This window comes from Heterodontus francisci, chromosome 9 (genome assembly GCF_036365525.1).
Source record: "Heterodontus francisci isolate sHetFra1 chromosome 9, sHetFra1.hap1, whole genome shotgun sequence".
Classification (NCBI taxonomy): Eukaryota; Metazoa; Chordata; class Chondrichthyes; order Heterodontiformes; family Heterodontidae; genus Heterodontus; species Heterodontus francisci.
Genome location: NC_090379.1, coordinates 22441801 through 22467118, shown reverse-complemented (window position 1 = coordinate 22467118; position 25318 = coordinate 22441801). Strand labels below are relative to the sequence as shown.

The 25318-nt window shown below is 42.3% G+C and overlaps 1 protein-coding gene across 1 annotated transcript; it reads right to left on the bottom strand.

Annotated features, from left to right (window-relative positions):
- Positions 1 to 23: 23 nt before the first annotated feature.
- On the bottom strand, positions 24 to 25318 carry fcf1 (FCF1 rRNA-processing protein). The gene is made up of 8 exons (XM_068038668.1): positions 25255 to 25318; positions 23536 to 23603; positions 22595 to 22666; positions 15144 to 15292; positions 11648 to 11720; positions 10677 to 10764; positions 9520 to 9614; positions 24 to 3108 (listed from the first exon to the last, which is right to left on the bottom strand). The coding sequence occupies exons 1-8, from the start codon at positions 25255 to 25257 to the stop codon at positions 3060 to 3062; spliced, it is 597 nt and encodes a 198-aa protein (XP_067894769.1). The 5' UTR covers positions 25258 to 25318; the 3' UTR covers positions 24 to 3059.

Here is a 25318-nt window from a genome sequence, read left to right as displayed (position 1 = left end):
AAGGTATTTATCCAGTTGATTCCTTTTGATTTAAAGTAATTTATTTGAAGGAATCAAACCAGAAAAGTGTTAGCAATCTTCACACCCTGGTAGACTGGCCAATAACAGTTGTATTTCCTTTCCTGCATTTCAACTAGACTCTCTCTACATCACCCCAATGGTCCTTCTAAGCTGCACGGCACCACAGCAACCTGAAAGTTCCCACGCAGGCTGTGCACAAGCGGCCCCTTCAGGTTGGCACGCGTGCGCAGCCACCCGCACACTACAAAAAAAATTAGAGGGTATATTACATCACACCAAACAAAAATTACATATCAGTTGTAATGAATGCTACATTGATTAACATTTTAATCATGCTACTTGGCCATGAAAAAGCATGCTTTGTTATCTAACATAAATAGCATGTTTCATTATTTTTGTACTTAAGGCAGGGGCAGTCTTTGTTGTAAACTCTATTTATTGAAACTATACAAACCCAGAAAGAAATTCCTATTTTTGCCCCACATTCTTTGACTGAGATGTGTCTCACCTTTGGCTGGAAAGCAAGACAATGCAATGAAATAGTCCCAGTCATCACTTGAGCTTTTCAGTTGCATCCCTTCATTAGGATCAGCATCCGGGATCAGGAAAGATGCAGTTGACCTATTGCAAAGGTTTTTCCAAGAGATAACTTACAGCTGGGAAACTTCAGTCTCAATGAGATTGCTTTTGACAGAAAAAAAATAGACAATATCTTTTTTCAAGTATTTTTGTGGGCACTACAAGTACCCAGTGACTTGGAGATGATTTGCCATTCTATTTTCCCCGCTTCCTAGCTATCTCTTTGAACTAACATTTTTTGTTGTTGTTTTAGTATCCAACAATGTTGAAGACAAAACATATTTATCGTGCAGGACACCAACAAAGTTACAGAAAATAAAAAAGAGAAATCTAGGCAAAAGGTAGGAATTAGTCAGGTGATGCCAACATGAATTTTAAAAGCCTGAAGATTGTAGGAGGCGGAGAGTGAAGCAAGCAGTTCCACAGATTTGAAATCCTGGAATTTGGAATTGTACATCCTGCAGAATGCATTTGCCATTGCATATTGATTACACATTACTACTTTTATTCCTTTATGTTCTTCCAGTGTATCAATATCATGCAAAATAACTAGGACAACTAACTAGCTCTTAGAATGTCTGTTCAAATGTTACCACGCACCTGGGCTTAAGGAAGTCTGATAGGGTGGAATTGTTGACTTTGGTGAGGCTAAAACCGGCAGTAGCTGATTAGCTGCCCATTATACAGCCCAGTCAATTGATTCCAATAGAAAGGGAAATTGGTCAAGGTATATAATGGGCAGTCACACACAAGATCCATAGATCAAATGGAAGGAGACTTTTGAGAGTTGAAAGGAAAATGGACTTTCTGAATGAGTCTCTTCCATATAGGACATCAAGCCTTTTTCCCTCCTCAACAGAAATATGGAGAGGGTGGAGTGAGAGAGAGAATTTCAGGTAAGGGAGAACCATAATCTTTTAACAATTATTTTATTTGAGTATTATAGGTTAAAATTACTCATCTCAACAATAGGCTTTTATACATATTAAATACAGGATTATCTAACTTCTGGAAAAATAATTTCTTACGACTTTTTTTGCATGCTTTGCAATCAAACTGAAAATTTCTGTACATTAATTCTGCAGTATGGCGAAGTCATACTGTTCCAAGATTGCTTTTTTTTTTAAAAAAAGAAAAATAATTTCTAAAACATCTCAAGTGAAAACAGACCAGAAAGTCTCAGTATAGTTACTGACTAGTAGGCATGGATCCAGAGTAAAACATTATCCATATGCTTGTGCTAACTGGGCGGTCTTGCTTACTGACACCATAAGCTTGACTGGTATGACAATGGAAATAAAATCCTCTTGTAGTAGGGGATGTGTTTCCCAAGGTTTCAACCAGAACAACTTTTTGAGGGGTGCAGGGGAAGGACACTGCAATGGTAATTTTACTCTGTACCAAACAGTATGCAACTGAAGGAGTACTTCTACCACCCAGCAACATAACTTGATAAATCCCAAAATAAACAGGCCATATTAAAGATTGGGTAGAAAATTAACTGTTAGGTACAGCATAAAATTGCAAGGACCAAGGTAACCTAAAATAGTTTCGATTAGCTAAGGGGGTCAGAGAGGAATTTCCCTGCCAAATTGACTTGAGTTTTTGTCTGCTTTTTCACCTCTCCCCATTGATCACTTGGATTTGGGGGTGGGCTGGTGTGTGTATACATGCACGAGGTATCACAATTGTGGGGGACAGGCAGGATGGACCAGAGTCTTCCGTCCATCACAGTTTGTATGTTTGTACCATGGTAAGGGCATTTCCTGGTATTGAGTTACATGTTTTAGTATGTCACCAAAACAAAGTAAGGAACAGATAGATATTGGTTAGTATAAGTAATATTGAAGAGTAAAACTGTACAAAATTTCACATGACAAAAAAAATTTCCTAATGATTTAAAGATAAAATCACCATCGCAACCATTCAGAACAGTATTGATTCAATCCTTCACCTCTGTTAAGTTAGGTATCTCAGCCAGCACTTTGGGAGGGATGCTACCTGACATTGATTCCCTAGATTTTGAAAATTCATTAAAAGGTCCTGTTTCCAACTGGTAAACAATACTTCCAGTTGGAAGTAACCACATGAGGACAGAGTGACGATAAAAGGAGGCTCAGCTGTCATTTCCTTCAGACCAAAGGATACTGACCCCATTGCCCAGGCTCAAAGATTACAACTCTGGTTAGTCTCTGGAATGTAACACCACCTATAGAACCATACCCGAGGAGGGAGACCATTGGAAGAAAAGCAACACAAGGCAATCCCACTTACAGAAGATTACAACCAGCTGTCTGAAAACAACAACTTAATTTACTAGCAAACAAAAATAATCCTTTCTACAAAATGCAGAACATGCACGTGCTAATTGTTTCTTCAGAAGGTACCGAGGCAAATGCATTTCATCTGACAAACAGCAAACACCAATCCTCTGTTGCAAGTAGAATATTGTTGCCTTTTCAAAATCTGGGGGCACCATAGTCATCTGGCATCCGTTCAATGTTGTACCTGAAAGAAAAATACTTTTGTATAGTGCTGATTTTCAAACTGCTTAGCATCACTTTCTGTCCAGCATACATGCAAGAAAGGAAGAATGAACTTGCATTTAACAGTGCCTTTCATGACCTCAGGGTGTTCCGACGTGCTTCAGAGCCAATTAATTTTGAAGTGCAGTCACTTTTGTAATGTAGGGCAATGTGACAGCCAACATTTGCAAACAGTAAGGTTCTACAAGCAGCGCTGAGAGAAATGACCAGTTAATCTGTTTAGTGCTGTTGGTCAAGAATTAACATTAGCCATGACGCTGGTAGAACTCCCTTGCGCTTCTTCAAATAATGCCATGGGTCCTTCTCATTCACTTCAAAGGACAGTCGAGGCCTGGGTTTAACAATTCACCAACCAGGCAGCAACACTGACAATGCAGAAACCCTTCAGTATGGGGGTATAATTTTAAATAACTGCTGCATTGCCAGAGATGCCACGCTGAAATGGCAGACTAGGTCGTCCAATCTATAATGAAGATTAAAGTCATCCATGATTATTGCAGTATTTTTCTTACAAGTCACATTAGTTCTTGATTTATACTCTGTCCTACAGTGTAGCTACTCCCACCAGTAACTTTCCTTTGCTACTTCATAACTCCACCCAAACTGATTCTACATCTTGATCTTCCCAACCAAGATCATTTCTCACAACTGTACTGATCTCAGCCTTTATTAACAGAGCTACCCCACCTCCTTTTCCACCTATACTTCTGAATATTTAGTTCCCAGCATTAGTCACCTTGCAATCACATCTCTGTAATGGCTATCGGATCATACCATTTGCCATTTATTTCTATTTGTGCCATCACATTTAGGACTAAGATGAGGAGGAATTTCTTCACTCAGATGGTGGTGAATCTTTGGAATGTTCAAGACAGAGATCGATAGATTTCAGAATAGTAAAAGGCATCAAGGGATATGGGGATAGTGTGGGAAAATAGCATTCAGGTAGAAGATCAACCATGATCTAGTTGAATGGCACAGCAGGCTCGAGCGGCCGAATTGCCTACTCCTATTTCCTATGTTCTTATCAATTCATCTCTCATTACAAATGTTGTGTGCATTCAGATAAAGAGCCTTTAATTGAATCTTTTTACCATCTTTCAATACTCTGACCCTATTTGCTGGTGCACTCTTCTGTTTGTACGCTCTGTTCCTTTCCGTCACACTCTGGTTATTACTCCCCATCCTATTGTCTTGTCATTTCTCCTCAACTTTCTAAATTTCCCCTCACTTGAACCCTCCCCCCACCACTATTTAGTTTAAAGCCTTAACTACAGCCCTAGTTATTTGACTCACCAGAACACTGGTTCCATCACAATTCAAGGGATGCCCATCCGAATGGAACAGCTCCCTCTTCCTCCGCTCCTGCTGCCAGTGCCCCAAGAATTGAACGCATTCCTCCCACACCAACCTTTTAGCCATGTATTCAATTCTGATCTTATTCACTATGTCAATTTGCTCATGGCTCAGGTAGTAATCCAGTGGTTATTACCTTTGCGGTTCTGCTTTTTAAATTTACCCCCCTAGCTGCTCATACTCCCTCAACAGAATCTCTTTTAGTCCTACCCAGGTGGAACATGACAACTGGATCTTTCTCCTCCTACTCCAAATTTCTCTCCAGTGCTAAGATGTCCTTAACCCTGGCACTGAACAGGCAAAGCACCATTCAGGATTCACACTCTTGGCTGCAGAGAACAGTATCTACCTGCCTAACTATACTGTCCCCGATCACAACTACATTCCTTTTTACTCTCCCAAAGTGAACAGCCCCCTGTACCATGGTGCTGTGCCTGTTTGCTCATGCTCCCTGCAGTCTCTGCTCTCGTTAACAGAGGCTGCAAGAACCTTGTACCTGTTTGACAAGTGCAAGGACTGAGGCTCCTCCAATGCTACCTTCTGGATCCCCAAACCTGCCTTACTCATAGTCACACCCTCCGATCCCCTATCACAGACTAAATCTGAAGTACTTAACCTAAGGGTATGATTGCCTCTTGGAACAAAGTGTCGCGGTAACTTTCTCCCCCATGATGCAACGCAATGTCTAAAGCTCAGACTCCGCTCATTAACTCTGAGCTGGAGTTCCTAAAGTTGAAAACGTGCTGATGTGGAGCACGCTGGTATCCACCTGTTCCCATATGCTACAACTGCAACACATTACCTGCTCTGCCATCTCTATTGCATTTTATTGAACTAATTAGGTTTTCAGTTTTAAAATATCACTCAATTGTCTATTTCTAGATTTTAATCTAAGTAATCATTGATTGGCAAAGGTAGTCTTGTGGACGAGTTCATAGAGTATATACGGGACTATTTCTTAGAAAATAGTGTCGTGGAGACAACCAGGGAACAGGCTATTTTTGATCCAGTAATGTGTAATGAGACAGGGTTAATTAATGATATCGTAAAGGATCCTCTAGGGAACAGTGATCATAACCAGATAAATTTCACGTTCATTTTGAGGGTGTAAAACAAACTTTTAAACTTAACAAAGGTATGAAGACAGAGTTGGCTAAAGTGGACTGGTAGGATATGGATAAGGAGTGGCAGATATTTAAGGAGATATTTCATAATTCACAAAGACATATTCCATTGAGAAAGAAAGACTCTACGAGAACAATGAACCATCTGTGGCGAACTAAGAATATTGACAGTATCAAATTGAAAGAAAAGGTAATGTTGCAGAGATTAGTGGTAGACTAGAAGATTGGGAAAATTTTAGAAACCAGCAAAGGATGACTAAAAATATCAAGAGGGAAAAAAAATAGATGAGAGAAAAATAGAAAGAAATATAAAAATAGACAGCAAGAGTTTCTACAAATATATAAAAAGTAGCTAAAGTAAATGTTAGTCCCTTAGAGGATGAGACTGTGGAATTAGTAAAGGGACACAAAGAAATGGCAGAGACTTAAATATTTTGTATTTGTCTTCATGGTAGAAGACACCAAAAGCAACCCAATAATAATAGAAAATCAATAGGCAAAAGGGAGGAACTTAAAACAATTACCACTGGAGAAAAAGTACTAGGCAAATTAAAGGCTGACAAATTCCCTGGGCCTGATGGCCTGCATCCTAGGGTCTTAAAAGAAGTGGCTGCAGAGATAGCAGATGCATTGGTTGTAATCTTCCAAAATTCCTTAGATTCTGGAAAGGTCCCAGCGGATTGAAAAACCGCAAATGCACCACCTCTATTCATGAAAGGAGACAGACAGAAAGCAGGAAACTATAGGCCAGTTAACCTGTCAATGGGAAAATGCGAGAATCCATTATGAAGGTTGCAGCAGGACTGTTAGAAAATCATAATAAAACCATGTTGACTCTGCTTGATTGTATGAAAGGGAAATTATGTTTGACAAATTTACTAGAGTTCTTTGAGGATGTAATAAGCAGGGTGGATAAAGGGGAACCAGTGGATGTGGTGTATTTGGATTTCCAAAAGGCAAGGTGCCACATAAAAAGGTTACTGCGCAAGACAAAAGCTCATAGTTCTGAAGAAGGGTCACGGCCTGAAACGTTAACTCTGCTTCTCTCTTCACTGATACTGCCAGACCTGCTGAGTATTTCCAGCATTTATTGTTTTTATTTGAGATTTCCAGCATCCACAGTATTTTGCTTTTATTTATAAAAGCTCATAGTGTTGGAAGTAATATATTAGCACGGTTAGAGAATTGGCAACAGGAAAGAGAGAATCGGGATAAATGGGTCATTTTCAGGTTGGCAAACTTTAACTAGTGGGGTGCCGCAGGGATCAATGTTGGGGCATCAACTATTTACAATCTATATGAATGACTTGGATGAAGGGACCGTGTGTATTGTAGTCAAATTTGCTGATGATACAAAGATAGGTGGGAAAGCAAGTTGTGAGGAGGACACCAAGAGTCTGAAAAGGGATAGATAGGTTAAGTGAACAGGCAAGAAATTGGCAGATGGAGTATAATGTGGGAAAATGTGAGGTTATCCAATTTGGTAGAAAGAACAGAAAAGCAAAATAATATTTAAATTGAGAGAGTCTACAGAATGCTACGGTACAGAGAGATCTGGGTATCCTCATACATGAAACACGAAAAGTTAGCATGCAGGTGCAGCAAGTAATTAGGAAGGCAAATGGAATGTTGTCCTTTATTACAAGGGGGATGGAGCATCAAAGTAGGGAGGTCTTACCACAACTGGACAGGGTGTTGGTGAGACCACACCAAGAGCACTGGGTACAGTTCTGGTCTCCTTATTTAAGGGGGGGATATACTTGCATTGGAGGCAGTTCAGAGATGGTTAACTCTGTTGATTCCTGGGATGAAAGCATTGTCTTATGAGGAAATGTTGAGCAGGTTGGGCCTATACTCATTGGAGTTTAGAAGAATGAGGAGTGATCTTATTGACATGTAAGATTCTGAGGGGTTTGACAGGGTAGATGCTGAGAAGATGTTTCCCCTCTTGGGGGAAATCGAGAACTAGGGTTTCAGATAAGATGACGCCCATTTAAGATGGAGATGAAGAGGAATTTCTTCTTTGAGGATTGTAAATCTTTGGAATTCTCCTCCCCAGACAGCTAAGGAGGCTGAGTCATTGAATATATTCAAAGTTGAGATAGACAGATTCTTGAACTATAGAGGAGTCAAAGATTATAGGGAACCGGGAGGAAAGTGGAGTTGAGGCCATGATCAGATCAGCCATGATGTTATTGAATGGCGGACAGGTTCGAGGGGCCATATGGCTTACTGCTGCTGCTATTTCTTAGATTTTGTGCTCAAGTCGCCAGAGCAGGGCTTGAGCTCATACCTTGCTGACTTAGAGCTGAGTGTGCTACCACGGAGCCAAAGCGGACAGTTCATGGGAAATGCTGGAAAACCCATTCTCACAAGGATAATATAAATGTTAGGCTAAGCTCAAGCTGTGGATATTAGAACAAGTGGAGATTCATAAGAGGTGACCAGTTAGGACAAGAAAACAAAACTTGCCACAGCATCGAGGGAATTAGCAGAAAAATGGGATTCGAGTAGATAATTCCAATGTGGGGCTAATATCAGCACAGGTACAATGGACCAGATGGCCACCATAGGCACTAATTTGTTTTTGACACTATGATGCAGGCTTATGCCTTTGGTACCCATTCTCCAGTGCTTCCAAAAATCTGTCCTCCAATCTTAAGCTGATAATCATATCATCTGATTAGATGAAAACAAATTTCACAGTTTAGTTTTCCATCTAAACAGGAATGAGAAGGCTCAAGTCTGACTTGGCTGCAACAGGGGAGTGAATAGCTAAAGCTTTGGCTCTTACAAGTGTTCAGTATCAAATGACTAGTTTTGCCAGTACACAGGAGAAAGCATCTCTAGAATGAGTTACCTCATCAATAGTAGCCGAAGGGTCCATAATTAATACCACACAAGCTTGAGTCATATGTCTGGATTTTTTTTTGAATGTGTATAAAAATTATATTGGTCCTTACAAATAATATTTTTTCGAGCCAATATGTCCCCAGTGTTGTTACCAAAGCTATTGTTTCAAAGAATTTGCAAAGTCACACACACACGTAAATAATTCACTATGTTGGTGGTAAATGACAAGGGCTAATCTAGTGTTTCCAGCATCCACAGTATTTTACTTTATTCTAATAATTTGTTTCCTTTAGGTTCAAAAATGAATGCATATTTTTTCTTCAATACTTTTCAGTCACAGCTTGTAGTGCTCTTTAATAAAAATATATTTTCAGTGTAGATGGACTAGAAGTGAAGATGTATGCATGCATGAGGCTGAGAATATACACGTGGGCATTTAACAAAGGTTTTAGGTGATATGGGAGGCTGGAATAAACTATCTGGGGCACAGCAGGTGTCCAGATGATTGCAAGTAGGATTGCCTCCTGCCTAACGAATATAAGAAAAGTGCTGTGCAAGTAAGAGGTCTCAGTAGAAAATGTAGGCGTAGCCTCACTATATTGGAGATTGCACAACTGCATAGGGCCTATCCAAATTCATCACTTACAATTAATTTCCCAACAGTCCTGCAGGCTGACACTGAGAAACATACTTTCTCAAGTCAGAAAAATGTCACCCCCCCCCTCAAATAGGGGGAAGGGAGCAGCCACTAGTTTGTACATGAAGGACCCCATTCCCACAACAAAGCTGAGTGCCACATAGAACCCCAAGATAGGACAACATGGACCAATGCTGGGAAAATGTATGGACCAACAGTTGGCAACTTTCAAATTTAATACACAGCGACTCATCGGAAGCATTCAGAAGAGAAATGGATAGATTTTGTGTTCAGCAGAGACTGCAGGGGTACTAATTTTATTTAAGAAAATGATGGCCAAGATTGGGTCCTGTTTAATGGAATTGGACAGGATAAATGGCCTTTTCTAGTTTTATGTTCTTACCTATGATTAGAGATGTACATAATAGGAACCCCTGGAATTTTCCGGATCCTCCTCTTAAGATCTCTGTCCACTGTTGCTACAATGTAACATTTGTGCTGCAAGTGAAAAAACAATGAAAGTTAAAAATTGCCTTTTTAAAAGAAATTGTGTCCAATACTGAGCACCACACTTTAGAAAGGATGTGAAGGCTTTGGAGAAGGCACAGAAGAGATTTACTAGAATGGTTCCAAGGATGATGGATTACAATTGTATGGACATTCTAGAGAAGCTAGGTTGTTCTCCTTAAAAGACCAAGAGGAAATTTGATAAGAGTTGTTTAAAATCATGAAGAGTTTAGATACAGTAAATAAAGAGAAACTGTTTCCAATGGCTGAAGGGTTGATAACCAGAGGGCACAGATTTAAGGGGATTTGTTAAGAGAGCCAGAGGTGACATGGGGAAATACTTTTCTTTTGCGCAATGAGTGGTTAAGATTTGGAATGCACAGCCTGATCGGGTGGTGGATACAGATTCAATAGTAGCTTTCAATAGGGAATTGGATAAATGCTTGAAGGAAAAAAATTGCAGGAACATGGGGAAAGAACGGGAGAGTGGAACTAACTGAAATACTTATTGAAAGAGTTGGTGCAGACTCAATGGGCTGAAAGGCCTCCTTCAATGCTGTACGACTATGATTTCCTTGGACATTTAAACTCGAGTTTGTGCACAGGGATATCATACAAGATAAAATGCAAACACAGTCTGGTCTACTCCTGCAATTTTGCAAATAAATCTAAGGCCAGAATAGAGACACAATCCAGGAAGGTCTCACAATCAAACTCTGGTCCTGGCTGTATTAAGTTATCACAACTGGAGTAATGATAGGGATGCTACAATTGCCCTCCTCCTATTTCCCAGGGTTAGACCCATTATTTAATAAGTCTTGCTGGAATGTGCATGCATACAGATAGTGGAAAAGGCTGAGATATATATCTCATGACCACCCGTGAAGAATGGTTATTTGTGTGAGGTATAAGGGAGCTGCTGGTGCTTGCGAAACTGTAGCCTCGTATGATTCAATGCCTTTAGGAGAGGCAGATATTAGAGGGGAAATAATTAACTAAAATACAAATGTTACTAAAATATTTTGATAAAAGAACAATGGTGTTTATTCTCACCTGCGTGACTCTCTGCACTAGACAATCATCAGCATATGTTCCTTTGTGTGTGCAGGGTAGTCGCTCAAAGCGTGGATCCTTGGCAATTCTGGAAAAGTACAACAAAAATGTTACAAATTCAGGAGTAGTGTTAAGGTCTCCCAACGACTGACATTGAACATATATGCAATTTCTTTACTCTAGATATCTTTGGCTTCCATGTTTTGGACTACTCCTTAGATTCCTATATCCCAGCAAGTGTGTTTTCACTTGCTTCGATAGCTAGAGAAATTTGTTTCATGCCCAAGGAAGAATTCTTCTGTGGGTAAATGCAATGCAGTGTGATACTGAGCCTAAGGACAGAAGATGTCATGCTTAAGCAAGTGATTCATTGCACAAAATGAATAGCTATTGCTTGAAAACTGGTATTACCACCACCTCTGGAACTCTATGTAAAACTATGACACCTGGACAGAACATTGGGATACCCAAAGTAAGTCACATATGAACAATTGCACAGTGGTTCTTTTACTGGATTAGTAATCCAGAGGCTTGGACTAATGACACGGAGACATGAGTTCAAATGCCACCATGGCAGCTGGCAATTTAAATTCCGTTAATTAAATGAACCTGGAATAAAAAGCGGTTTTATCAGTAATGGTGACGATACAGCTACTAGATAAAGGCATCACCACTCCCAAGTCTCACACCATCTTGACTTGGAAATATATCATCGTTCGTTCATCATTGCTGGTCAAAATCCTGGAAACTGTCCCTCACAGCACTGGGGAGTACTTTCACCACATGGACTGCAGCTGTTCAAGGCGGCGGTTCAGCACCACCTCAAGGGCAACTGGAGATGGGCAATAAATGCTGGCCTGGCCAGAGGTGCTCACATCCCACTAATGAATAAAAAACACACATACATACTCCTGGATGGGTTTTTGAGTTTAGGTGAAACACTGATGAACCTGTTCGAGAAGTTATTTTACCTGAGTGCGACCCTGTACTTCTGTCCCAGCTTCTCGATTTCTGCCATCACACAGTCTGTGATACAGGGAACACCTAGAAAAAATTCAGAGGTCACACCTGACATCATCTGCTTCAATTTCATACTGGAACTTCTCCCTCTTTCAACTTAAAAAGAGAGCCTTGCCAGCAATACCCATCTTATAAGAAGTAATGCTTAATATCTGGTTATTTGTCCAATTTTGCACAATTTTATTGAAACAGTCACTTGCAACTCATTCATTTAACAACTCCATCCTTGACAGTAAATGATCAAGTTCATTTTCTATCCTTGTATGTCCAGTTTGTGTGTGTGTGTGTGTGTGTGTGTGTGTGTGTGTGTGTGTGTCCCAGTTTCTTTCCATCTCTGTATGTGTCTGTGGTTATCTCACTCTGCCAGTTTGTATCTTAGCTTTTTCTGTCGATGCATATCTTTTCTCTGTCCTAGTATGCCTGTTCCTCACTCGCCCTCTTTCCTGTGGTTTTCTGTATCCTTACGCTTCCATCTTCAAGTCCCAATGTGTGCCAGTGATTTTATTTTTGTCAGTTTGTGTATTTGTGATAAGAACACAAGAAATAGGACCAAGAGTAGACCGTATGGCCCATCGAGCCTGCTCCGCCGTTCAATACGATCATGGCTGATCTTGAGCTTCAAATCCACTTTCCTGCCCGCTCCCCATATCCATTGATTCCCTGCAAGACCAAAAATCTATCTATCCCAGCCTTAAATGTATTCAATAATGGAGCATCCACAATCCTCTGGGGTAGAGAATTCCAAAGATTCACAACCCTTTGAGTGTAGTCATTTCTCCTCATCTCAGTCCTGAATGATTGACCCCTTATCCTGAGACTGTGTCCCTGTGTTCTAGATTCCCTGACCAGTGGGAAAAATCTCTCAGCTTCTACCCGATCAAACCCTTTCAGAATCTTGTATATCTCAATTAAATCGCCTCTCATTCTTCTAAACTCCAGAGAATATAGGCCCAATTTACTCAGCCTCTCATCCCAGGGACCAATTTAGTAAATCTTTGCCACACTGCCTCCAGTGCATGTATATTCTTTCTTAAATGTGGAGAACAAAACCACACACAGTATTCCAGGTGCGGTCTCACCAAAGCCCTGTACAATTTTAGTAAGACTTTTTTATTCCTGTGCTCCAATCCCCTTGCAACAAAGGCAAACATGCCATTTTCCTTCCTAGTAGCCTTCTGTACCTGCATGTTAACTTTTGTACGAGTACCCCCAAGTCTCACTGAACATCAACACATACCAGTTTCACACCTTTTAAAAAATATTCTGATTTACTATTTTTACGACCAAAGTGAACAACTTCACACTTCCCTACATTATACTCCATTTTACATCTTGTTGCCCACTCACTTAACCTGTCTATATCTCTTTGCAGCCTCTCTACATCCTCCCCGCAGCTTACCTTTCCACCGAGCTTTGCATCATCAGTAAACTTAGATACATTACTCTCTGTCTCTTCACCCAAGTCATTAATATATAGTGTAAATAGCTGAGGCCCCAGCACGGATCCTTGTCACACCCCACTATTCACTGCCTGCCAACTTGAAAATGCCCCATTTATGCTCACTCTCTGCTTCCTATCTGTTAACTAATCCTCTATCCACGCTAATATATTACCCCCAACACCATAAGCCCTTACCTTGCCTATTAATCTTTTATATGGCACCTTTTTGAATGGCTTTTGAAAATCCAGGGACACCACATCCACTGGTTCCCCTTTATCTACCCTACTAGTTACATCCTCAAAAAACTCTAATCAATTTGTCAAACAGGATCTCCCTTTAGTAAAACCATGCTGACTTGTTCTAATCATACCAGGCTTTTCCAAGTGCAATGTTAAGACTTCCTTAATAAATAGTTTCCAGCATCTTCCCAACAACCGATGTTAGGCTAACTGGCCTGTAGTTCCCAGTTTTCTCTCTACCTCCTTTCTTGAAAAGTGGTGTAACATTTGCCAACTGCCAATCTGACAGGACCATTCCTGAATCTAAGGAATTCTGAAAAATCATAGCCAGCGCATCCACCATCTCTGCAGCTATCTCTTTTCGAACCCGAGGATGTAGGCCATCTGGTCCTGGGGACTTGTCAGATTTTAGTCCCTCAAGTTTCTCCAATACTTTTTCTCGACTGATATCAATATCCTTAATTTCCTCACTCTTTTTAGCCCCTAAGTTACTGCCTATTTCTGGGATGGAACTTATGACTTCTACTGTGAAGACAGACACAAAATATTTGTTCAATGCCTCTGCAACCTGTGAAGTTATGAGGAGGCTACAGAGGTGCTGCAAAGAGATATAGACAGATTAAGTGAGTGGGCAACAAGATGGCAGATGGAGCATAATGTGGGAAGTGTGAGGTTATTCACTTTGGTCATAAGAATAGAAGAGCAGAATATTTTTTTAAAGCCATGATACTTGCAGATACTGATGTTCAGAGAGACTTGGGTGTGCTGGTATAAGTAACACAAAGTTAGCATGCTGGTACAGCAAGCAATTAGGAAGGCAAATGGCATGTTGGCCTTTATTGCAAGAAGATTGGATTACAAGAAGAAGTCTTGCTACAATTGTACAGGGCTTTGGTGAGACCATACCTGGAAAACTGTGTGTAGTTCTGGTTGCCATATCTAAGGAAGGATATACTTGCATTGGAGGTGTACACTAAATTGTTTCTGGAGATGAGAGGGTTGTGCTATGATGAGAGGCTGAGTAAATTGGGCCAATACTCGCTGGAGTTTAAAAGAATGAGAGGTGATCTAATTAAAGCATAAAAGATTCTAAAGGGGCTTGACAGGGTAGACACTGAGAGGTTGTTTCCCCTGGCTGGGGAATCTAGAACATGGGGGTGCAGTCTCAGGATAAGGGGTCAATCATTTAAGGACTGAGATGAGGAGAAAATTCTTCATTCAGATGGTTGAGAGTCTTTGGAAATCTCTACCCGGGGGTTGTGGATGCTCCATTGTTGAATATATTTAAGGCTGGGATCAACAGATGTTTGGTCTCTTGGGGAATCAAGGGATATGGGGAGCAAGCAGGAAAGTGGAGTTGAAGTCCAAGGTCAGCCATGATCATATTGAATGGCAGGACAAACTCGATGGGCCATCTGGTCTACTCTTGGTCCTATTTCTATTGTTCTTATTCCAAGCCCTAATGCTGATTTCTGACCTCTTCTGTATTGTGCTGGGAAAGTACCAAGGTTTCATCCCAGAAGGGACAGGGGAAAAATAGGAAAAATCATCGCAGGTCCACTCATTTCCTCTAAGCTGGTAGTGATATCTGCAGTTGGTACATGACTTAGGGAGACCAAAAGGACTTGTGGGGGGCGGGCGGGGGGAGGAAGGGAGGAAAAGAAAGGAAGTAATATCCTCACACCAAACGAGCATCCAACATAAAAAGAGATAATGGAACGTATACAGAATTAAATTAGTAAACTGGACTGCTGACAGCCACTTACACTTTGCATACAAGCAGTCCATCATCGATTGCACAATGTCCAGCTTGGTCTTGATAGAGAAGTTGATGAAATTGGTGTCAACTAGGATGTAGTAGGGAGGACCCAGCTGCATGTTATATTGGAAAAACAGGCAGGAAGGATACTTTATCCTGGGAAAGTGAAAAGAAAAAGGTACGTCATTTCTCTAATGACCAAATGTTACCTTCAGTTTCCTTTAATTAAACAAGCTAATCATGTTTTTTCTTGATTTTTGAAGATAAACAGGGGAATAGAACAAAGAACAGTACAGCACAGGAACAGGCCATTCGGCCCTCCAAGCCTGCGCCGATCTTGATGCCTGTCTAAATTAAAACCTTCTACGCTTCCGGGGTCCGTATCCCTCTATTCCCATCCTATTCATGTATTTGTCAAGATGCCTCTTAAACGTCGCTATCGTACCTGCTTCCACCATCTCCCCCGGCAGCAAGTTCCAGGCACTCACCACCATCTGTGTAAAAAAAAAAACTTGCCTCGCACATCGCCTCTAAATTTTGCCCCTCGCACCTTAAACCTATGTCCCCCAGTAACTGACTCTTCCACCCTAGGAAAAAGCTTCTGACTATCCATTCTGTCCATGCCGCTCATAACTTTGTAAACCTCTATCATGTCGCCCCTCCACCTCCGTCGTTCCAGTGAAAACAATCAGAGTTTATCCAACCTCTCCTCATAGCCAATGCCCTCCAGACCAGGCAACATCCTGATAAACCTCTTCTGTACCCTCTCCAAAGCCTCCACGTCCTTCTGGTAGTGTGGCAACCAGAATTGCACGCAATATTCCAAGTGTGGCCTAACTAAGGTTCTGTACAGCTGCAGCATGACTTGCCAATTTTTATACTCTATGCCACGACCGATGAAGGCAAGCGTGCTGCATGCCTTGACTACCTTATCCACCTGCGTTGCCACTTTCAGTGATCGGTGGACCTGTACGCCCAGATCTCTCTGCCTGTCAATACTCCTAAGGGTTCTGCCATTTACTGTATACTTCCCACCTGTATTTTATCTCCTTATCTCTTATCTTTGGCCTCCTTATCTCGAGAGACAATGGGTAAGCGCCTGGAGGTGGTCAGTGGTGTGTGGAGCAGCGCCTGGAGTGGCTATAAAGGCCAATTCTAGAGTGACAGGCTCTTCCACAGGTGCTGCAGAAAAATTTGTTTGTCGGGGCTGTTACACAGCTGGCTCTCCCCTTGCGCCTCTGTCTTTTTTTTTTCCTGCCAACTACTAAGTCTCTTCGACTCGTCACACTTTAGCCCCGCCTTTCTGGCTGCCCGCCAGCTCTGGCGAACGCTGGCAACTGACTCCCACGACTTGTGATCAATGTTACAGGATTTCATGTCGCGTTTGCAGACGTCTTTAAAGCGGAGACATGGACGGCCGGTGGGTCTGATACCAGTGGCGAGCTCGCTGTACAATGTGTCTTTGGGGATCCTGCCATCTTCCATGCGGCTCACATGGCCAAGCCATCTCAAGCGCCGCTGACTCAGTAGTGTGTATAAGCTGGGGATGTTGGCCGCCTCGAGGACTTCTGTGTTGGAGATACGGTCCTGCCACCTGATGCCAAGTATTCTCCGGAGGCAGCGAAGATGGAATGAATTGAGACGCCGCTCTTGGCTGACATACGTTGTCCAGGCCTCGCTGCCATAGAGCAAGGTACTGAGGACACAGGCTTGATACACTCGGACTTTTGTGTTCCGTGTCAGTGCGCCATTTTCCCACACTCTCTTGGCCAGTCTGGACATAGCAGTGGAAGCCTTTCCCATGCGCTTGTTGATTTCGGCATCTAGAGACAGGTTACTATTAGGTATTAGACCTTCCAAAATGCATTACCTCACATTTGTCCGGATTAAACTCCATCTGCCATTTCTCCACCCAAGTCTCCAAACGATCTATATCCTGCTGTATCCTCTGACAATCCTTTGTGTCGTCCGCAACTTACTCATCAGACCAGCTACATTTTCCTCCAAATCATTCATATATACTACAAACAGCAAAGGTCCCAGCACTGATCCCTGCAGAACACCATTAGTCACAGCTCTCCATTCAGAAAAGCACCCTTCCACTGCTACCCTCTGTCTTCTATGACGGAGCCAGCTCTGTATCCATCTTGCCAGCTCACCTCTGATCCCGTGTGACTTCACCTTTTGTACCAGTCTGCCATGAGGGACCTTGTCAAAGGCTTTACTGAAGTCCACGTAAATGACATCTACTGCCCTTCCTTCATCAATCATCTTCGTCACTTCCTCAAAAAACTCGATCAAGTTAGTGAGACACGACCTCCCCTTCACAAAACCATGCTGCCTCTCGCTAATAAGTTCACTTGTTTCCAAATGGGAGTAAATCCTGTCCCGAAGAATCCTCTCCAATAATTTCCCTACCACTGACACAAGGCTCACCGGCCTATATTTTCCTGGATTATCCTTGATACCCTTCTTAAACAAACGAACAACATTGGCTATTCTCCAGTCCTCTGGGACCTCGCCTGTAGCCAATGAGGATACAAAGATTTCTGTCAAGGCCCCAGCAATTTCCTCCCTCAGTATTCTGGGGTAGATCCCATCAGGCACTGGGGACTTATCTACCTTAATGCTTTTCAAGACACCAAACACCTCCTCCTTTTTGATAATGACATGACCCAGACTATCTACACTCCCTTCCCTAGGCTCATCATCCACCAAGTCCTTCTCTTTGGTGAATACTGATGCAAAGTACTCATTAAGTACCTCGCCCATTTCCTCTGGCTCCATGCATAGATTCCCTCCTCTGTCCGACTGGGCCAACCCTTTCCCTGGCTACCCTCTTGCTCTTTATAGACGTATAAAAAGCCTTGGGATTCTCCTTAATCCTGTTTGCCAATGACTTTTCATGACCCCTTTTAGCCCTCCTGACTCCTTGCTTAAGTTCCTTTCTACGGTCTTTATATTCCTCAAGGGCTTCGTCTGTTCCCAGCCTTCTAGCCCTTACGAATGCTTCCTTTTTCTTTTTGACTAGGCTCACAATATCCCTCGTTATCCAAGGTTCCCGAAACTTGCCAAACTTATCCTTCATCCTCACAGGAACATGCCGGTCCTGGATTCTAATCAACTGACGTTTGAAAGACTCCCACATGTCAGATGTTGATTTACCCTCAAACAGTCGAGCCCAATCTAAATTCTTCAGTTCCTGCCTAATATTGTTATAACTAGCCTTTCCCCAATTTAGCACGTTCACCCGAGGACTGCTCTTATCCTTAAGGATAAGTTTGGCAAGTTTCGGGAACCTTGGATAACGAGGGATATTGCCACACTAGTTTAAACCCTCCTGAGTGATGCTAGCAAACCTCGCAGCCAGGATATTTGTGCCCCTCCAGTTTAGATGCAACCCGTCCTTCTTGTACAGGTCCCACCTGTCCCGGAAGAGATCCCAATGATCCAGATATCTGAAACCCTCCCTCCTGCACCAGCTGTTCAGCCACATGTTTAGCTGCACGATCTTCCTATTTCTAGCCTCACTAGCACGTAATCCCGAGATTATAACCCCAGAGGTCCTGTTTTTAACTTACTACCTAACTCCCCCTGTAGGACCTCGTCACTCTTCCTACCTATGTCGTTAGTACCAATGTGTACCACAACCTCTGGCTGCTCACCCTCCCCCTTCAGAATGCCCCCTGCCCGTTCAGAAACATTCTTGACCCTGGCACCAGGGAGGCAACATACCATCCTGGAGTCTCTTTCATGTCCACAGAAGCGCCTTTCTGTGCCCGACTATAGAGTCCCCTATAACTATTGCTCTTCTGCGCTTTGCCCCTCCCTGCTAAACAACAGAGCCAGCCGTGGTGCCACTGCTCTGGCTGCTGCTGCTGTTTTCCCCCCCGATAGGCCATCCCCCCCATCAGTATCCAAAACGGTATACTTGTTAGAGAGGGGGATAGCCACAGGGGATTCCTGCACTGACTGCCTGCCCCTTCTAGCGGTCACCCATCTATCTGCCTGCACCTTGGGTGTAACCACGTCTTTAAAAGTCCTGTCTCTGATGCTTCCTGCCACCTGCATGCTCCTAAGTGCATCCAATTGCTGCTCCAACCGATCCATGCGATCTGTGAGGAGCTGCAATTGGGTACACTTCCTGCAGATGTACTTGTCCAGAATGCTGGAAGCGTCATGAACCTCCCACATCTCACAGGTGAAGCACTTTACCCCTCTAACTGACATTTCTAGCACTAATTAAATTAATTTAAAATAAGTACTTAAATACTTATTAAATCATTACTAAATTAAGTTACAATTAACTATATGGTCCCTAGCACTAGATTTCTACTGTAAATATTAAATGCTAAATACAGTTACCTCCTCCCTCTGGTTTAGTTACTCCTCTACTTATTGATTAATTAGTTAATTATTTAAAAAAAGTTTAGCAGATATATTTGTCTATGCATTAACAGTGTGAAAATTTTCTGGTTCTCAGAGTTCCCATCTACTTAACACCATGTCTTGCAGTACTTCACCCTGTCAACAGATGCTGCTAGCATACCATGCAACTCATAGCAATTTGGTCAAGAGCAAATTCCACTCTATGTTGTATTTGTTCCTTTCTGTTTGTGTTGTTGAGAGGGCATCACCTCATCACCTCCTTTTATTTTGTAGGTTATGTTCTGTGTTCTGTCAATGATAGGGCAGGTACCCGATTACCATGTACATTCCTGTATCTCTGAACTGATCATTACCAGCCATGCAAGAGGTGCCCCGGGATGACTCCTCAACTTTTCACCTGTCCCTGTAAGGAAGCACATTTCAATAGCAAGGCTGATGTCACCAACCTGCCACTGAGTATGGTGAAGGTGAAGTCAAGCTTACAACAGGCAGTCAACATCTCTTTGCCAAAGTCCTTCAGATGACAATTTTGTTAAAATAGCTGGTAAGGAGTAAACCTGATATGCAACATTGTACGTGGTCATCAGGAACAATGAGACAGGTCCTTCCACCACTGAAGGCAAGTGTCCATCATATTGTTGAAGAGACAGAGATTTGGGACAAGAATTGGAAGCTAGGTATGTGAACAGGCACTCATATGCAGGGATGGCACCTACCATAATTCCTATCAGGTGTTGGGGTGGGGGTGGGGGATGGGTAAAGGGTACACACTAATTGAACCTGAAGGTCAAGTCCAGTCACTGGGTAGCGCTAGATAGCACTGCAAGCCAAAATCCTACTGAGCACAGGCATCTGTTCCTGACTGGAAAAGTAGTGGGATGCTTGCCAAAGCTGTATATTGATAGACTGTATAGTTTTAGCTGGTTAAACTTCAGTATCTTAGGTCCCTAAACGATATCTGTAAATCTGTATATAAATAAGGTATGGGGGCATTTTTTCCTATGGGGAGAGACTGCATAGCAGCCAAGTAGAAACTCTAAGCGGTCTGGATTTCTCAATAGCTTGGTCTGGAGATCCATGCATGTCACTCTCCTGGCTGATCAAGAAAGAGCTGAGATTGTAAAGTCATTGTGCTCAGAGTTCTGGGCGTGAACTCTGTGGTAGAATGTTGATGGTTCAACGTACTATTGCAGTTTTAAAGCAATGAATTCCAATTTTCTAAGATGAACTAGTAATAATTATGAAATGAAAATCCCAATAAAGTAAGCTTTGCTTTGACAAAGATGTGCCCAGCACAGTAACAATGGGATGTGTGGCCTCCTTCTGTGTTGTATCATTTTACAAATTTCACCTCATCTTAATAGAAATAGTCTCCAATATTCTGCTGCTTCAGATGAACCCAGTATTACAACAGTATGCTATTTTGAATGGTTTCCAGAGTCATCAGACTTCAAAACAGCGCCTCTTAGAACACTGAATTTGACACTTCTAAATTACTAATTATACATTTTCTCTCAGAATACTGGTATTAAAAACAGATCAGATTATGATGCCTTTACAAGCTGATTGCAGCTGATCCAGGGGCCGATTCGTTGTGCAAGGATACTGGACACAGGCAGCAGAATTTTGGATGACTTCAAGTTTACAGAGGGTAAAATGTGGAAGAGTAGCCAGGAGTATGTTGGAATAGTCAGTTCTAGAAGTAACAAAGGCATGAATGAGGATTTCAGCAGCAGATGAGCTGAGACAGGGGCAAAGATATTATGGAGGTGGAAATAGGCAGTCTTAGTGATGGCACGAATTTGTGGTCAGAAGCTTATTTCTGGGTCAAATATGGCACTAAAGTTGCAAACAGACTGGCTTAGCCTCAGGCAGTTGCCAAGGAAAGGGATGGAGTTGCTAGCTAGGGAACAGAGTTTGGAGCAGGGACCGAAAACAACGGTTTCAGTCTTCCCAATACTTAATTGGAGGAAATTTCTGTTCATCCAGTACTGGATGTTGGATAAGCAGTCTGATAATTGAGCAACAGTCAAGAGAGGTGGTGGTGAGGTCAAGCTCGGTATCGTCAGCATACATGTGAAAACCAATACTGTGCTTTCAAATGATGTCGCCAAGGGACAGCATGTAGATGAGAAATAGGGGAGACCAAGGTTAGATCCTTGGGGGACACCAGAGGTAACGATGCTGGAGCAGGAAGAGAAGCGATTGCAAATGATACCCTGGCTACAATTAGATAGATAGGAACGGAACAAGGTTACAGCAATCCCACCCAGCTGGACGACAGTGGAGATGCTTTGGAGGAAGATAGTGTGTCAAAGGCTGCAGACAGGTCAAGAAGAATGAGGATAGATAGTTTATTTTTGTTACAATCACACAGCATGTAATTTATGACTTTGATAAGAGCTATTTCAGTAATGTAGCAGGGGCATAAACCTGATTGGAGGAATTCAAACATGGATTTCCAGATAAGATGGGCACGGATTTGGAAAGCAACATTACGTTCAAGGACTTTGGAGGGAAAGGGAGGTTGGAGATGGGGCAGCAGTTTACAAGGACAGTAAGATCAAGTTTTTTTTTTGAGAGCAGGGGTGATGGCAACAGCTTTAAAGGAGAGAGGGACAACACTTAAAAAGAGAGAAGTGTTAACACGATCAGCTAACATGGGAACCAGGAGGGGAAGTTGAGTAACAGCAATTTAGTGGGAATAGGGTCAAGGGAGCAGGAGGTAGGTCTCATGGACAAGATGAGCACAGAGAGGACATGAGGAGGAGATTTAGGAAAGAAACTAGAGAAAGATTCAGGGTTAGGGCAGGGAGAACCTTGAGAGGAAGTTTGGCCCTGTGGGCTAGTGGAAAGAAGGGATGCAGCAGAGGCAGCTGATTGGATGGTCTTAGTGGCAAAGATGTTAAAGGCGCTATATAAATACAAGGACTGAGCGTGCGAAGTGCTGTCTGCATAGGGGCAGCAGAGAGTATTCCATGCCTAGCAATTTTCACCTCCATAATATTTAACCATATAAAACTGCTAATTTAAAATATATAAATCTTTAAATCCTTGTTTCAAACATACACTTCTTTTACTTTCAGGGCACTGGGATCCTCTTTTATCTTCTTCTGAGGCTTTGCTCTGTCTTTTTCTTTTCTGAAAAAAAATAACAAATTTACTACCTTGTATATTAAATCAACCAGCTCCTTAGGAAGATTATGACCACCAATGTGTGGGAGCTGAGTTCATATTTTACCCAATGGAGGCTCTGTTATTGTTAAAGCAACAGATACACACCTTCCTGCAGAGAAATGGCACAAAACTCTGAGTTAGAAATATCCTCTGCCAAATGTTCCACTTACACACAAGATATTGACTTCTTCCTGGGGTTTTACAGGCACCAGTCACCCACCAGCACCTTGCACAAGTGGTTATTATTCATACAATGTTGACTGACTGCCAGTAGGTTATTTGCTTAGGAGGACAGTACAGTTTAATCAACATCTCCCCCTTCCGTATTCAACATCTATACTTCTAGCAAGAGTCACTGAACAAAGGTCAGGAACAGCAACCATAGGCCAGTTTTCCCTTCCTCAATGCAACAGCATGAAGGGTAATTGCAGAAACCTTACCACTGTCCCTACTGAGATCAACCAACCTGGGACAGACCCAGGACTAAGTCAGAGACTTTTCTGCTCTAAATGCAGAAAAGCTATGGCTTGTACCCTGTGCCTGAAATCAAATGTCTAACCAAGAGTGGCAACTTGCCATTTTGTGCGCAGCTGAAGAAATGTAATACTGTTAAGCCATTTTTCATAGAAAGTTGCTTCAGGAATATAGAAAGCCCCTCCCACACAAATGGGAACAAATGTTAACAGAATAATACGCCTTCAGTTTGGATCTGAAGACGCCATTGCTTTCAAGTAGGAAGTCTCAAGCAATGCAATAAATCAGCAAAGAAAATAGAGAATGCTAGCCTAGTCTATCCTTTTAAATCCCCTCTGATTGGAATTCAAAAAGCTTACATTCTTGTATCTCGCAAACTAATCATTCGCTTCATGGTTGCATATTTTCTTGTTTTCTTTGCTTTTCCCTGAAAAATAAAACAAAACTCAAATGTTAACAACCAAGATATTGATAGCATAGGATAAAAAAAGCAAGTCACTTACAAGCCTAACTTGTCCCCTTTAGGAGAATAAATAGAAATGTGTCAATTATAAACATAAGTTTGAATAATGGTGACGTCGCTTTAATATTAGTACGAGGAGATTCCTTCAGCATCCCCATCCTTAACTATGACAGAGCCCAGTATGTCAGCACAAAGAGGCAAGACTGAGATATTTGCAAATGTATTCAGCCAAAAAAGTGTGAAATTGACATTTCTACTATCATATATGTCATTATCTAAGCAATTCAGTTCCACCCATGTGACATTACAAAGTGCTTGAGTGCACTAGATACAGTGGAGCCTGTGGGCCCTGATAAAATCCTGGCTGTAATGCAGAAGACCTACCTACCAGAACTAGCCACGCTCCCAATCAAGCAATAACACTAGCACCTACATACAAGGCTACGGGCCAAGTGCGGGAAAATGGGATTAGATTGGATGGGTGCTTGATGGTCGGCACACTCACGTTGGGCTGAAGGGCCTGTTTCTGTGCTGTGTAACCCTATGACTCTACCCAGACATTGTAGATAATTGCACAGGTATGTCCTATCCACTAAAATACAGACAAATCTAACTGTACCTAATTAGCAGTATGGTATTGGAAGAAGCCATCAAGAGTACAATCAAGTAACACTTACTCACCTAGAACTTGCTTAGTGATACTCAATTCAGGTTGTACCAAAGCCACTAGTCTCTCAAGTCTTATCACAGCCTTAAGCTGAACACCAGAGAAGTAAAAGCAGCTAGCCTCAACACAGGGCAGCATTTGACTCAATATAGCACCAAGGAGCCTTAAAGGCAACAGGAATTGAAGGGAAAACTGTCCAATAGCTGAAGTTATGCCGGACACGAGGGCGGCACAGTGGCACGTACCGCAGCCTCACAGCTCCAGGGACCCGGGTTCGATTCTGGGTGCTGCCTGTGCGGAGTTTGCAAGTTCACCCTGTGTCTGCGTGGGTTTCCTCCGGGTGCTCTGGTTTCCTCCCACATGCCAAAGACTTGCAGGTTGATAGGTTAATTGGCCATTATAAATTGCCCCTAGTATAGGTAGGTGGTAGGGAAATATACAAGGACAGGTGGGGATGTAGTAGGAATATGGGATTAGTGTAGGATTAGTATAAATGGGTGGTTGATGGTCGGCACAGACTCGGTGGGCCAAAGGGCCTGTTTCAGTGCTGTATCTCTAAAAGATGATTAAGGCTTTTGGAAGCCATTCATCACGGTCCAAATTCCTCAGGGAAATGTCCTTAGCCCAATCATCTTCAGCTGCTTCGTGTTTCCCTCCAACATATAGCAGGTGCAGGGCTGTTTGCAGACTACTCTACAGTGCTTAGTCCTTTCTGTAACTTCTGCCACATCCTCAATTGATTAAAAGCTGTTAAATCTTACATCTTCCACATCAACCTGAAAGCTGAACTCTGGTTTCAGTACTATAAACGTTGCTATAAGCGGCAGGGAGGCCACAAGGCCCCCGAGCCTAAACTCTCCCTAAAAATGCACAATTACAGACAAGTATTAAAAGGGAAAAACAACATTTTCAGCACATAATCAATAACAACTGAATTCACAACGTTACCATGTCCCCCGACTCGTGGCTCCCGGCTATCGGTGACGTCACTTGTAAGCGCCCCGAGTTGACG